The 13,294-nt window shown below is 33.7% G+C and overlaps 1 protein-coding gene and 1 long non-coding RNA gene across 3 annotated transcripts; one reads left to right on the top strand and one right to left on the bottom strand.

Annotated features, from left to right (window-relative positions):
• Positions 1–2,663: 2,663 nt before the first annotated feature.
• Positions 2,664–7,818, top strand: LOC105674188 (arrestin domain-containing protein 17). Of its 2 annotated transcripts, none has more exons than XM_012370352.2 (7): positions 2,664–2,986; positions 3,975–4,145; positions 4,259–4,470; positions 4,658–4,843; positions 4,971–5,212; positions 5,341–5,516; positions 5,963–7,818. In XM_012370352.2, the coding sequence occupies exons 1-7, from the start codon at positions 2,872–2,874 to the stop codon at positions 6,094–6,096; spliced, it is 1,236 nt and encodes a 411-aa protein (XP_012225775.1). In that variant the 5' UTR covers positions 2,664–2,871; the 3' UTR covers positions 6,097–7,818. The 2 variants fall into 2 exon arrangements, with proteins under 2 accessions (XP_012225775.1, XP_012225774.1); XM_012370351.2 differs by having other exon boundaries at positions 2,665–2,986; positions 5,341–5,534.
• Positions 7,819–9,846: 2,028 nt separating this feature from the next.
• On the bottom strand, positions 9,847–12,873 carry LOC105674190 (uncharacterized). The gene is made up of 2 exons (XR_001101071.2): positions 12,585–12,873; positions 9,847–10,275 (listed from the first exon to the last, which is right to left on the bottom strand). It is a non-coding gene; the product is annotated as an uncharacterized lncRNA (long non-coding RNA).
• Between the last annotated feature and the right edge of the window lie 421 nt (positions 12,874–13,294).

Raw genomic sequence — 13,294 nt, 5'->3', positions numbered from 1 at the left:
CTGTTGAGTAAAGTTTCATAGAAATTCTTGAAATTGAATTATAATGACAAATGCACTCGCCGAGTGTAAATCGATGTGTCGTCCTCGCTGCGTTTCGATCGTATTCCCGCCGGTCCTTCGTGGAGATGAAAATATAAGAAGGTAACAAAAATGGTACAAAATGAAAAGGGCTAAACTTAGAATTAAACTTTGTATAACTATTTTTAGTCGACCTTTTCTTTTCCAATGATGTTTGAACATATGTATGTAAATTTTCTGATACACTTCTAGACCAATCGAGTGTAAGCATTTAGATAGAAAAACTAATTATAAAAGTAATTTGTTTAATATATATCGTGTAATATAAAAACAAAAAAAAACTTTTATTTTAAATTATTATAACAAAAAAATATCAATAGCAAAATATTAATAGACTAATATCTATATTAAGATTCCACCAGAAGAGATATAAACCGATAATAAACTAATCTATAAGTGTTAAATAAAATTTCTAATTAATAATCTATTAATTTAAAATAAAGATTAAATTCAAGGGCCAAATAATTTAAAACCAAAAGGTTAATAAGAAACAGCCAGTGGATCCATCACTTTTGGTTTTTAATCTATTAATTCTCTAAATTAATTATAAATTCTAATTTATTATCGTTATTCAAAATATATGCAATCATTTTTCACGATTAACAGCAAGTTAAGGTAACGCGACGCTGTTTCTCTCAATACGATATAAATCAGAAATGTGTAACGCAATGCTAACACGTAGTTTCAAGTTGCATTAGTAAATCGATATGGAAAAAGGGTGTATATGCTGTCTACTGCCCACATGTATCTCGAGTAAAACCACAGAAACGTTAGATAAACTGGACTAGTGCCCTTCGCTATCCGCTGCACGCTAAAGCTGTGTTTTGAATTATCGATCGGTAAATACTAAAAGAAAAATTAAAGTGAAAGAGATGGAAAAGATATTTGTCTGCGATTCATCTGTAACGTGAGAACACTAACGATCCACATTTATGACTCAGTTCATGAATAACGGTGTCGTTTCAAGAAACTCGAAAGATAAAATGATCGAGATCAGTTTCACCTAAAGAGTAAAAATAAAAAACAACTCAATAGTAAAAACAACCGGAAAACCTCGTAAATTATTTTGCGCGACGGGGTTCTGAAGTATGACATAAATTTTCCGCCACTTAAGCCTCAAGAGTGCGGCTGGTGTCGCGGCGATGACATTATGGAGAACGCACAAACTGCATCCCGATGCAATTTAACTTAAAATTTCAACGGGCGTATGAATTTTACGTCTATCCGAATTGCGGTCTATCAACGCTCGGGGACGTGACGTCGCATTTTTACACGGCACGTTCGAATTTTAGATTCAATTCCGAAAATGCGCCCGACGATACACGTATAACTTGAAGTATAGATGAAGTACAAAGTACATGTCATTTTCCATGTCGAACATTTGCGGAATTACGATGATCGACTTGCAACAAATCGCGAGGTCGTCCACGAGAAATTGCGCTAACGATGATGAAACAGGATTTTCCGCTATTCGATTTATTGGTTTCCCAATAAATTGCGTCGCTTCTGACACAGGTAACTGAAAATACTTCTTAATAGCAACATAAGTGAGCTGGAAATTATATATCAGCAAAACTGCTAAAAATAAGTAATAAAATAAACAGATAGAGAAAATACAAGTAAATAAAGTCTGTAATCGATTACATTCCTAATTGATTTGTTTTTCAATGTATAAAATAGTGTCTCTTTTAACGATTACTCATCGGTGAAGTCGCGTAATAAAGCCAAAAAGTAATTCATTATTCATGCCAATTAAATTTTAATTCATTTAAATTTAAATTAAACGGGAGCTAAGATTTGTGATCGATCATTAAGCTAATATAAGCTTGCTATAAATAATGCTTTATTTATTATTAAATTTCAGAAAGCTTCAAACAAAGTAATTTGTAAGTTGAATATTAATTTAAAAATTAACAGACCATAGCAACTAACTATTAATTAGCATTCAACAGTTGAAATCTTAATATTGTATTTACATTGATAAAATTATAATATTCATATTTAAAAGTTAAACACTTGCAAATAAATTTGATGACATTTTCGCTAAAAAAATCAATTGTAAAATATCCAATGTAGTCCTCTAAATTTAAAATATTCCATATGAATATTTTTATACAAATTGCCTCGCATAATTTGTTAAGTAACAGAAAGAGAGACAAGTCGTTATATAAAAAGGTTTTCAAAATGCAATAGAAAAAAAATTCATGATAACTGAAATATTCTGGCAAATTGAGCAAAATTAATAATTTAATTATAATTTTAATTCAAAATTCGCATAAAATCGGTCTGAACAATTGAAATAATATCCAAAAATAATCCTTTACTTTTCTCGCTATGAGAAATAATTTTTTCACAAAATCTTTTTTCTCTTAATTGTACCTTAGTTTTAGTTATTTTATTTTTCTAGAAAAAATTTAGAATAAAAATCATAAAAAAAAAAAAAAACATATTACGTCCTGAATGTATAAAACTAAACTGCGTTTCTCCGCCCGGAGAATTGTTGTGATGCCTGCGCGTCCCAGAATGAAGACGGTCCTGGCGACGGCGAGTCTCGCCGACTACGTCACTCGTCGTCTGCGCGAACATATGAACGCGTGCACCAGCGTGTGGCTTCGTGTGTCCGGTTTTTCACCAGCTCGATATAGCGTAGAGCGACGCGCTCGGACCACAGCGGAACGCCGCGACGTCGGTAAGCGTCGACGTTAATAAGCGTCGGTGAATGCAACGCGAATGAAATAATCGACGATATCGGTTGACAAGAGAAACGTTAAGGTACAAGGTAAACCGATCGATATGGGTTTGAAGGATTTCCGGGTAGTATTTGACAATCCAGTGAACACGTATTATTCTGGACAAACGGTGACGGGTAATATCATCGTCGTCGTGGATAGCACGAAGAAGGTTCGCGGTGAGTCTTGCCTTAAAAACAATTGATTACACGTAACACGCAATAGTCATACATAAGAAAAGATGATTGAGAGTGACTCATTAATTCTCAGGACCGTAATATCACTCTCTGGAATCGCTATCCATAAGCAATATCCAAAAGAAAAAGAATATTTTGTTTTAATAAATAATTTTTTTCAACTATACGTGATCCATAAATATACACGAATGTACATAATTATCGTGCAGAGTTTTATTTGAATACGTTACTTGTCATTTTGTTATTTATCAATTCTATTATAGCAATTTACAATAATACATAGATAATCAGCAAAGCGAAAGTACAATAGGAATAATTCGTTTGATAATTAATGTTAACAATTAATTATTTAATTAATCTCATTTGATAATTGTTTATGCACAAGCTGAATATTTTGTTTCGTTCTGTTCTCAACTTCTGCCATTGAAAAAATTATTTATATATTAAAACAATTATTTAGTGTGTGCTCTATATTCGAAAATATATTCTGTGTCTGTCGCATTCTATGAGCGTTCTTTTTTCACTGCAACGTAGACGCAAAGTTAATAATAGAACAACCACACGTTGCACTCCTGCACAAAATTTCGTTACTGTTAGTCGAAAACTTTATCTCTTACATTTATCTAAACAGTTTTATAACATTCAAATTTATTGCATCCAGTGCAAAGAATAAATCGGATTTTCTGGAAAGAATAAGGAATGCTTTTTAAAAAGTTTGCATTTATATCTTGCCTTATTTACATTAATTAATTCAGATTTGACATTTATGGTAAAACAAATTGACAGAATAATTTAATAAAAATTTGCGTTTTAGTGCAAATCCGATAAAATATAAGGATAAATAAAAAAAATAAACAAATAAATTAAACAAATAAATTAATTGAATTAATTAATTAATTAAAAAGAAGAATTTGGGTCTTTTCAAATATACGTGTATGTGTTTATAATATTTGGAATTTCTTCCACGCAGGTATAAAAGTGAGAATAAAAGGTGAAGCGAATACTTCTTGGTCGTACGGTGGATCCATGATGGAAGAAAACTATCTATTGAAAAAGAATGAGTCATACTATGTAGAGGATATTCTCACAGGTTATGAAGAATATTTTGAAGAAAACTACTACTTGATTGGATCTGCTTCGGGTAAGGTTAGATAATTGTCTCTGTGCTTCACAAAATGCGAAGAATTTAAATTTTATTTAACCAATTTGCATATATATTCATTTAATTATTTTTTATATGCGCTCTTTTACCAGGCAGTGAAATAGAAATACAATCAGGGGAACACAAATTTCCATTCACATATACTTTACCGTTAAACCTGCCGTGTAGCTTCGAATCGGACTTCGGACACGTTCGCTATACTGTTAAAGCCACGCTGGATCGACCTTGGAAGTTTGATCACGAAGTCAAGCGTCCATTTACAGTCATCACCCCGTTAGATTTGAATAAAGAACCCAGAGCGACTGTTTGTATCAAATTTTATGCGTAAAATAAGTTTAAATTGAATTTAAAATCAGATCTAAAAGTACATCGAATAAAGGAACCATCAATTTTGTTAAACTTTTAATAGTATGTTCAAAGTTAAAATTAAAAGATTTATAAAAAAGAATCATTTTAATCAATGATGATAGAAAATGTAAATGTATTTTCAGGAATCCATTCAGGAAGAAATGAGCGACACATTATTTTGCCTGTATTGTTGCGACACGTCACCTCTGACCGTAAATTTTTCGCTACCAGTTCGAGGATACGTGTCCGGACAATCGATGCCGATAAGAATAAATGTCGAGAATTTGTCAAACGTCGCCGTGAACACCATCAAGCTCGCTCTTTGTAAGGTATGCAACAGTTTCATTTCGCAACTGAGCCGTTTAAAGAGCAACGACTCTCGGCGGTGTGTCGAAGCTAGACAAATTGTGGATGTAAATTTTTCACCAAGAAATAATAACGTATCGTGAAGTTCAGATTGTGACCTTTCACGCTAACCCACAAATCGGACACTCACGGTTCGCATCGGACGCACGCGTGTACAAAAAAGAGGAATTTGTGATATCGGAAATCAGTAAAGGACCGGTCGAGGCTCGCGGCACCGCCGATTATGAGCAACATCTAGATATCCCGCCTTTGCCGCCGTCGAATTGCCTTGATAATTGCAGCATTATCGATATCGAGTATAAGTTGAAAGTGAAAGCGTACTCCCGAGGATGGTTAGTATTTTTTTTATTTAATTTGGTGATCTGGTTCGCGCTAGTCTGTATCGATTTATAATGCGTTTTAAGTATTTTTATTTATTCAAGATAAAAAAACTTTTCGTGATATGTCTTATGATTTGTAGGTATAATTGGAACGTAGTTGCCAAGACGCTTATCTTTGTGGGAACAGTTCCGCTCGCGACTTATCACGCACCGACTGCCCCACCTGCTGAAACGGAAGGCGATTCTCCAACCAAGCCACCCGCAGCCGGTTTCGTTATACCTTCGACGAATATGACGTTACCTTTACCGGAAGCCAGTTTGTACCCGACTTTACGTAAGATTGACATGAAAATCAGCGTTGTTTTCTCACATGAGAAAGAAATATGAAATAAACGAGAAATAATGAAAATGGCGATAAGAGCCGTTGCAGGATGTTAGTGCTAAATTTTTTAATTTTTCTTAAAGAAATTAGTAAATTAGTCTACAAGAGACAGTTAAATTGTACACCAATCTCAAATCGAGATACTTAAAGTGTACGAAATTTATAGTACATTGTTCTCATATATCGAGAAACTTTAATGTACGTATAGGAATTATTGTAAAGAAAGGAAGAGAGAAAAAATATCAGGGCGCGAGTGGCTAAATATGAAATAATATTGGAATAAGATTTATGAAAGAAAAAAAAGATTTCTATTTATACGGAAACCTTTTTTTTTATCATAAACTCGTTCGTAGAAATAATTTATCCTATTTGTTTTTCAGCTCTGCCGTCCTTCGAGAAGTCTTTAAACAACGCTCGGTATCTTCGCGAATTCGAAGAATCGGATTACGTTTACGGCCTAAATAATTATTTCGCGCCGAGATATCCGGTATATAATTTCGCAACAACGCAATAACGGGAAGAGCAGAAACATCTCACTGCGTTGAAATTAATTTTTATAAAATTATTGGATCGCATATTTTGCTCTTTTGGCGACAAAAGCTTCAAGAACCCACAAATCGCAATTTAATCGTACTCAGCTTCGAACAGTCATTTCTAATCAGCATAATGGTTGGATGTAGTGTATAATCAAACGAACATACGAACAGCGCGCTTTTTAAAATAATATTTAAATTTTTTTACACTAATCGAATGCGGAAGATCATAGACAAAACTCTCATCTGGTCAGTAGCGCAGTTTGCTTATGGGCTTTTGAGGCTTGAGCCCCTGTGCGCCGCAGCTTCTATATATTCATAAAAAAATGTTCCATTTTCAATTATCTCCTTGTTCTTAAGTGTGTTTCGGTAGAATTTAATTAATATTCAAAATGTTAATTATTTACTGTTTATTCATTGGGGGAGGGAGGTCAGACTGAGGCGCTCGAAAATCACAAGCCCCTGGGCGCAAATTTTACAAACGCGACCCTGCATCTGGTGATACGATATATTTATTTATTTGATTATATTTGTAGAAATATACATATATTATCAATTATATAAATACATCGTATTATATAAATACATCGTATAGAAAAAGGATATAATCTGTCAGATTGCATTAGCAATCTCGAAAGCGCACACTTTTTAGAGCAACGCCGTTTATAAACACTCGCGTAAAGATACACGGTCGGTCTTGCGCTGCGCGTGAACTTGACGCGAGACACTACCGTATCTCTTGATATTGTAAATGTGAATGTATATTCGCGATGATAAGCGAAATGAAAGATTAAAGACACCGAAATACATGCTTTACGTAATTATGAGCGAAAAATATTTTTAAGATTTTGAATGGATTTCGGATGGATTTCGCAATGAGAATTTTTTACTAACGACTCCCTCTTGATGAAAAAACTCTTTACACAAAATGAAAATAATAATGCTATTACATATAAAATTGTAGTAAAGGCCTAAGCAACTGCTGAACAAATATACAAATGCAATACAGTATTATGTATGTTATATATATATATATGTTGTATGTACAATAATTATGTTTTTATATTTTAATAATGTTATTTAAATTTCCGATTTTAATATACAGGGTGATTCAAAATAACCTAATGTTCTTGTAATGCCATATTCTTGAGCGAATTCTGAGATAATTTTTCCTTTTACAAAATTTTGTCCGAAGCTTAGTTTTCGAGTTATAATTGAAAATAGATAGCAACTTACGAGTTCGGTACAACGGGCAGGCAGGGATGCGCAACATATAATGAGACTGTCAAGTGTTTACTATCGTCTCATGACGCATTGCACCGTCCCTGCCTGTCCGTTGTATCGGACTCGTAAGTAGCAAACTATTTTCAATTATAACTCGAAAACTAAGCTTCGGACAAAATTTTGTAAAAAGAAAAATCGTCTCAGAATTCGCTCAAGAATATGGCATTGCAAGGACATCAGGTTATTTTGAATCACCCTGTATATATGTACTATATTATATATAGTATTATATGTATTTTTTGTATTTATAACTACGTTTTGTTTTTAAAACAACTACGTATTTGTGTTTATAATCGTGTGTATAATCGTGCGATGAGTTTAATACAATTTCCATAATCGCAGCGTGTCAACTTGTATGCGTGATGGCAGTTGCAGTTGAAAAAAAAAATTAAATGTTGTATGTGTGTGTAAATTAACAATGTATGCTATTTTTTTCCTTGAAAATTCCGCAGAGATAACAACTATTATCAAGGTAAGATCAAATGCATATAGCATGCCGTATTTATCTTCTGTATCTCGACAAGGCACATTCCGTTTTCGCGCTATGTTTCTCTAGTTTTCTACCTAACGCGTGACATTATCTTAATCGCAACGTGGATCTAGGCATTGTCTGCACACGATGTGCACGATAATAAAATTTCGTAGAGTTTAAACGACATTGATGAATTTACCATTATAAATTTTCCTAGGAAAGAAACGCATTAATATTCATCGATTTGAATAGAATAGAAATTGAATCGGCGAAGACAGAAGTCGTAACTTGTTTTTTAAAGCTCATCTACGATATTTCACAATTTTAATATCTAAAAAATAAATTTAAAACAATTCTAATTAATTAAATTATAACATTTAATCGATATATAATATATATTATATATATATACACATATTTCTATAGCTTCCATTCAATTATTATGCAAAAGTATTGATTAGAATTATATTACTTAATTAACATACAATTTAATTGATTTAAAAAAGAATGAATAACATCCACTTTATAAAACAGCCAGAGATATTTATTAAATAAAAATTTATATTATTCAAATACTATCAACTATATATAACTATATATATATATATATATATAACATCATATATTATCCAATAATATCAGAAAATAATCATTAAATAGTAATCATATAGCAAACTCTCATGTTCGTTATATCTTATAAGATCGCGTATCAAACACATACTGGCATCTGTGTTCAGGAATATCATTTATGTCGTGACACATATTGTATATGCAATCTCTTTGCTACATGTGCATACATATTTTTCGTCTTTCGATAAAGTAACTTTTCGGTGTAGATTTAGAAAATACAATTTATCGTTAATATGTCTAATATGTAACATTATTCAGAAATGCGTGATTTCAATTGACAATTAGATTTCAAAGAATTGATAATTAATATTGGTATAAAATTTCATCGTTTAATGCATATCATTTGCACAATATCAAAAATAATGTCACGTACGAAATACGCAACAATATTTAATCATAGAGCTGGTAGAACCGAAAAACTAGCTTTCTAACTAGCAGAACTAGCAGAGTTCGGAAATTGTAAAACGCGCGTGAGTTTGGAGTCAATTTGTTCCCAATGCGTTTTGTACCAAACCTAGAATCGGATGATATCGTTGTTATCTTTTGTTTTATGTATCATTCGTTTTTTGCTCGATAAAAATCAGATAAAAAATTACGTAAGTTTTCCAAAAACAAACTTCATTGATTATTATTACTAAGAACAAAAAAAATTAATAGTTATTAATTGACAAGTTTATGACAAGGGAATATAATGTGTTAAATAAAGTAAAGGCACTATTATCTCAAGGGAAAGAAAATGATAATGTGAGTGAGAATAATAATCCACTATGTTATCTAATTTAATAAAGTCCGATGTTTTATTAATATTTATAAAGAAAGTATAAATAATCAAGTTCAATTAAGAAATGCGTATAACATAATTGAACAATTCTTACATTATTTAGTGCAAATAATTAATCATTTATTGAAATTAGGAGTGCGTTATAAAAAGATGCGAATACAAAAATCGCGCGATATTTTAAAACTTTCGACGCGTACTTTGTCATTCGGGCAAAGTAAAACTCGAATCATCGCACGGATTACACGTTCGACACTTTGGGCGTCCGTAATAAGTAACGACGGGAAGAGTGAGATCGAAAAGTACGGAAAATAATAATTAATGATAGTACTGTTGGAAAGGATAATAGGTACGGGGTGCCGTATTTGGGACATCTTGTATATAAACGCGATTCATAACTTAACAATGTAATAATTTATATGGTTAAATGTGTGTGTGTGTAAACAATGCCTGGCTTTTAATTAGCGATCAGTATCGTGCAGATATTGTTACTAATTACGAGAGTACCGTAATCAGCTGTAAAGGTAGGGCTAATGGAAAGGTGCATGTTAATTAAAACAAGAGATCTAGTTTTTTGGATAGTTCCCAAGAAATATATATATATATGTTTAAAAATGCTTTCTTAAAGAATTATTGTTCAGCTCGTTGTGATATATTATAACTGTTAAGTGTTATCTTCCACGACTGAATCTATTATCTTGTGATAATTTCAGTCAATAATTACATCTACAAAATGTAATTAGAACATCCTTTTGTTTAGTTACATTCCGTATGCTAACATGCTAATGGTTTCCTAACTTAACGAGCGTCTTAATGAATGTCTGTTCTAGATAAACATGGAACATTAACTTTTTATTTTGTGTATATATGTGTGTCTGTGTTAACGCCACTTCGATTTCAGCAGGACGTAGACCACGGCGACAGCATGAATATTTATTCACGAATAACCTTCGATTGAATATGCAAGGTCGCACAGGGCGCCTTGGCAGATAAAATCTGAAATAAATTTTATTAAATTTATTTAAAAAGTATTTATTATATATATATATATATATATATTTATACAATGGATTTTTTATTAATCATAATGAAGACTTATGATTAATTGTTACTTAATGATATTTTTCAAATCAAAGCAATTGTTAAATGCAATACAGTTTTTTGTGTTGGAAAATATTATGTGCAAGACGAGTAATTAATATTTCTTAAATATGTACATGCAATAAATAAAAAGACGTTACGAAAAAAACTTATTACGGTGAGCTTGAAAGCAGAATATGCATTGCAATACGAATTATACTTGAATGAATTATTAAGTAATCTTTTCTTTCATTGATCTTTTCCAATCAATTTTCTGAAACAATTTAATGATTCCATTAAAAAAATGCGAAATTTTCTCTCTAAAATTTCTCTCTTAAGCGACACCGCAGATCGGTCGACTATACTCAGGAAGAAATGCACGAAGAAACGTCCGCACAAGTCTAATCGATGATGAAGCGGCATCACTGGACAGTCCCGCGGCCTTGAAAGTGCGAAATGAAATATTCGTGAACGTCGTGATCCAACTTTTCCGCGATGCTCAATTAGCGAGGTAAACGCGCGTGACGAAATCGCGGAGAGTCTCGTCCCGATATCACGCGATTCGTACATCACGATCGAAGGAATCGTCCACACGTGCTCGCGCAGCGTTATTATAGACATAATAATCTTTTTGCATTTGCCATGTTACCACAATAAATGTCTGTATACGTAACGATTTTTTACATTTTTGATGACCTAGCTAATGTTACGCTCGATGGACGAATTGATTGCACCCGTGATTGCGCGACATTATTATATATCGCGCGTTATTGGCGGCAATATTTATGTGAATCATCGTTACACGACTGGTGGTAGCGTTGTATATGCGACTAGTATACCTAGCATAAGTATATTTACGCTGCCAATTACGTAAGCAGCGACAGTAAGCGTCGACATAGACCTTCCTATGACAAGTCGTGGACTTACGCTTGTAATTCATAGTACCTATCTATTGAAATTTCGACCCAACGCGACATTCCGCACGAAGAGGCAACGCGACGAAGTCGACGAGGACTTCAAACAACTGAAAATCGCGAAACTTCGCTATTACTTCAGACAGAAAGATTGCTGTACGATAAAAAAGTTTATTCTTAAAGCGTTTTAAATTTATCTTGTTTTAAATTTAAATTTTAAAGCAGTTTGGCAAAAGTTTTAAATAACTTTGTGATAAATAATCTTCATTTCCATCAAACTGCATATTTAACACAGTTCGGAAAAGATGAGTTTAATCTCTAGTTTTCGAAAATATGAATAATCGCTATTTTTCGAAATTATTAGGCTTATATTTATACAATTGATTGCATAATACACTGTACTTGATAAAAATGCTTTTAAAATATCAAACGAACACTTTCTTTCGGCAATCACTCATTTGGTCGAAATCGATTGTGAGTGAGTCTCGAAGTAATACGATTTCAATGTCATCATCCATCATTATTTAGTTTTGTTATGTATCCAATTTCGCTTTCTTCCAATATTTCGAAATTAATTATAATAGAATTATGCATGATTCTAAGTGTAAAGTGCTTTTAAAATCTTTCTCTAATTGCATTCTCATTGCATTCTCAAGGAGCAAAATAAATAGATTGATATTTCAAATATTGCTAACAAATTATTTTTGCGTGAACGTTTGACATTTTAAAGAAACATTGAAACATTTTTAGATAATAAGATTGAAAAAGAGTTTAAGTGCAAGTTAAGAGAGATTTCGAAATCTCGTTCAAAAATATTTCAGCAATTAAAGCTCAATTAAAGCTATGATAAGATAGATAAAACAGCGAAGGAGCTAAGAAATTTATGTGCGTCGTACTTTCAGCAATGTATATTCTAATGAATTCCACTTCGAATTTGAGCACCGAGTAAGCAAGAATCGCGCGAGACAAGCGGCATTCTTTTGCATCGCCAATCAAGGCTACAATATAGAATAAACTTTAGTTCCGAACTGACGAGGTCGCGATGGATTGCACGTTTGCGTTTCGACCTCGTCGACGATCGATAATTCAAACCGTATCGATAAGCGGAAACGTCGCGCGCTCCAATGTAACGGCGAGGGGGTGACGTCACGCTCTTCGGACACTCGGTGTCCTCGTAATAAAGTAAAACGGCGTCACGAGCGATCTATAATCAGCGCGTCGTGTCGACCAGTTTGTGGTCGGAGACTTATCAAGAAGACACGCGATTGCAACCTGTGCCGCAAACGGTTGGTATTTACCGGATAATTTTACCTGGAACCATCGAGAAGTTGGCGAGCCTGTCCATCATGTAGGTTCACCGTACATCCCCCCAGCGTGGCTTTTATTAAGGGTTGAAAGTGCCGTATACGTGGCCCTGTCACTGCCGTCTTCTTTCCAAGAGTGTGAATTTTGCTGTCATCGTGCATCGACGCGTCCTATGCGATTTATTAATTTTTTTTCAGAAAATATTATAGAGTTATCTCATTCCTCGAGAATTTACTTCAATTGTCACATTGATTATAATTTACAAATTAATTTCGTTTTATTATTCTTTTCGCTCTCTACTTCATTATTATCATCTTACAGTATCGAAACAATTAGATTCGAGTGAATCGTATTTGAAAAATGGAACATCTGATAACAGATCAACGTTGATATGTGAGGGTCAGTATACGACCCCGTATTTGCGCCGCCCTTGTCGTGGCTGATTGCGTGCCGGCACGTGCGCGGTGCACCGAGGCGCGCGTGCTATACCTCCTGTCAGACTCGCTCGTTCGTCGCGCCGCAGGACGACTTCCCTCTAACCGTGGAAAAGCCGGAGCCGATGCCGTCGTGTCCGCTCACCATCATCGACTATCAGCGACGGTTAACAGCGCCTTCTAAAACTTCCCGACGCGACGCGGAAGATCGGAGCGCTCTGTCTCTCGTGCGAAGATCGCGAGCGAAAGAAAACACGTGTGCAGGAAGAAGAAGAAGAAGAA

The sequence above is a fragment of the Linepithema humile genome, chromosome 1, assembly GCF_040581485.1.
Source record: "Linepithema humile isolate Giens D197 chromosome 1, Lhum_UNIL_v1.0, whole genome shotgun sequence".
Classification (NCBI taxonomy): Eukaryota; Metazoa; Arthropoda; class Insecta; order Hymenoptera; family Formicidae; genus Linepithema; species Linepithema humile.
This window is presented reverse-complemented; position numbering and strand designations above follow the sequence as displayed.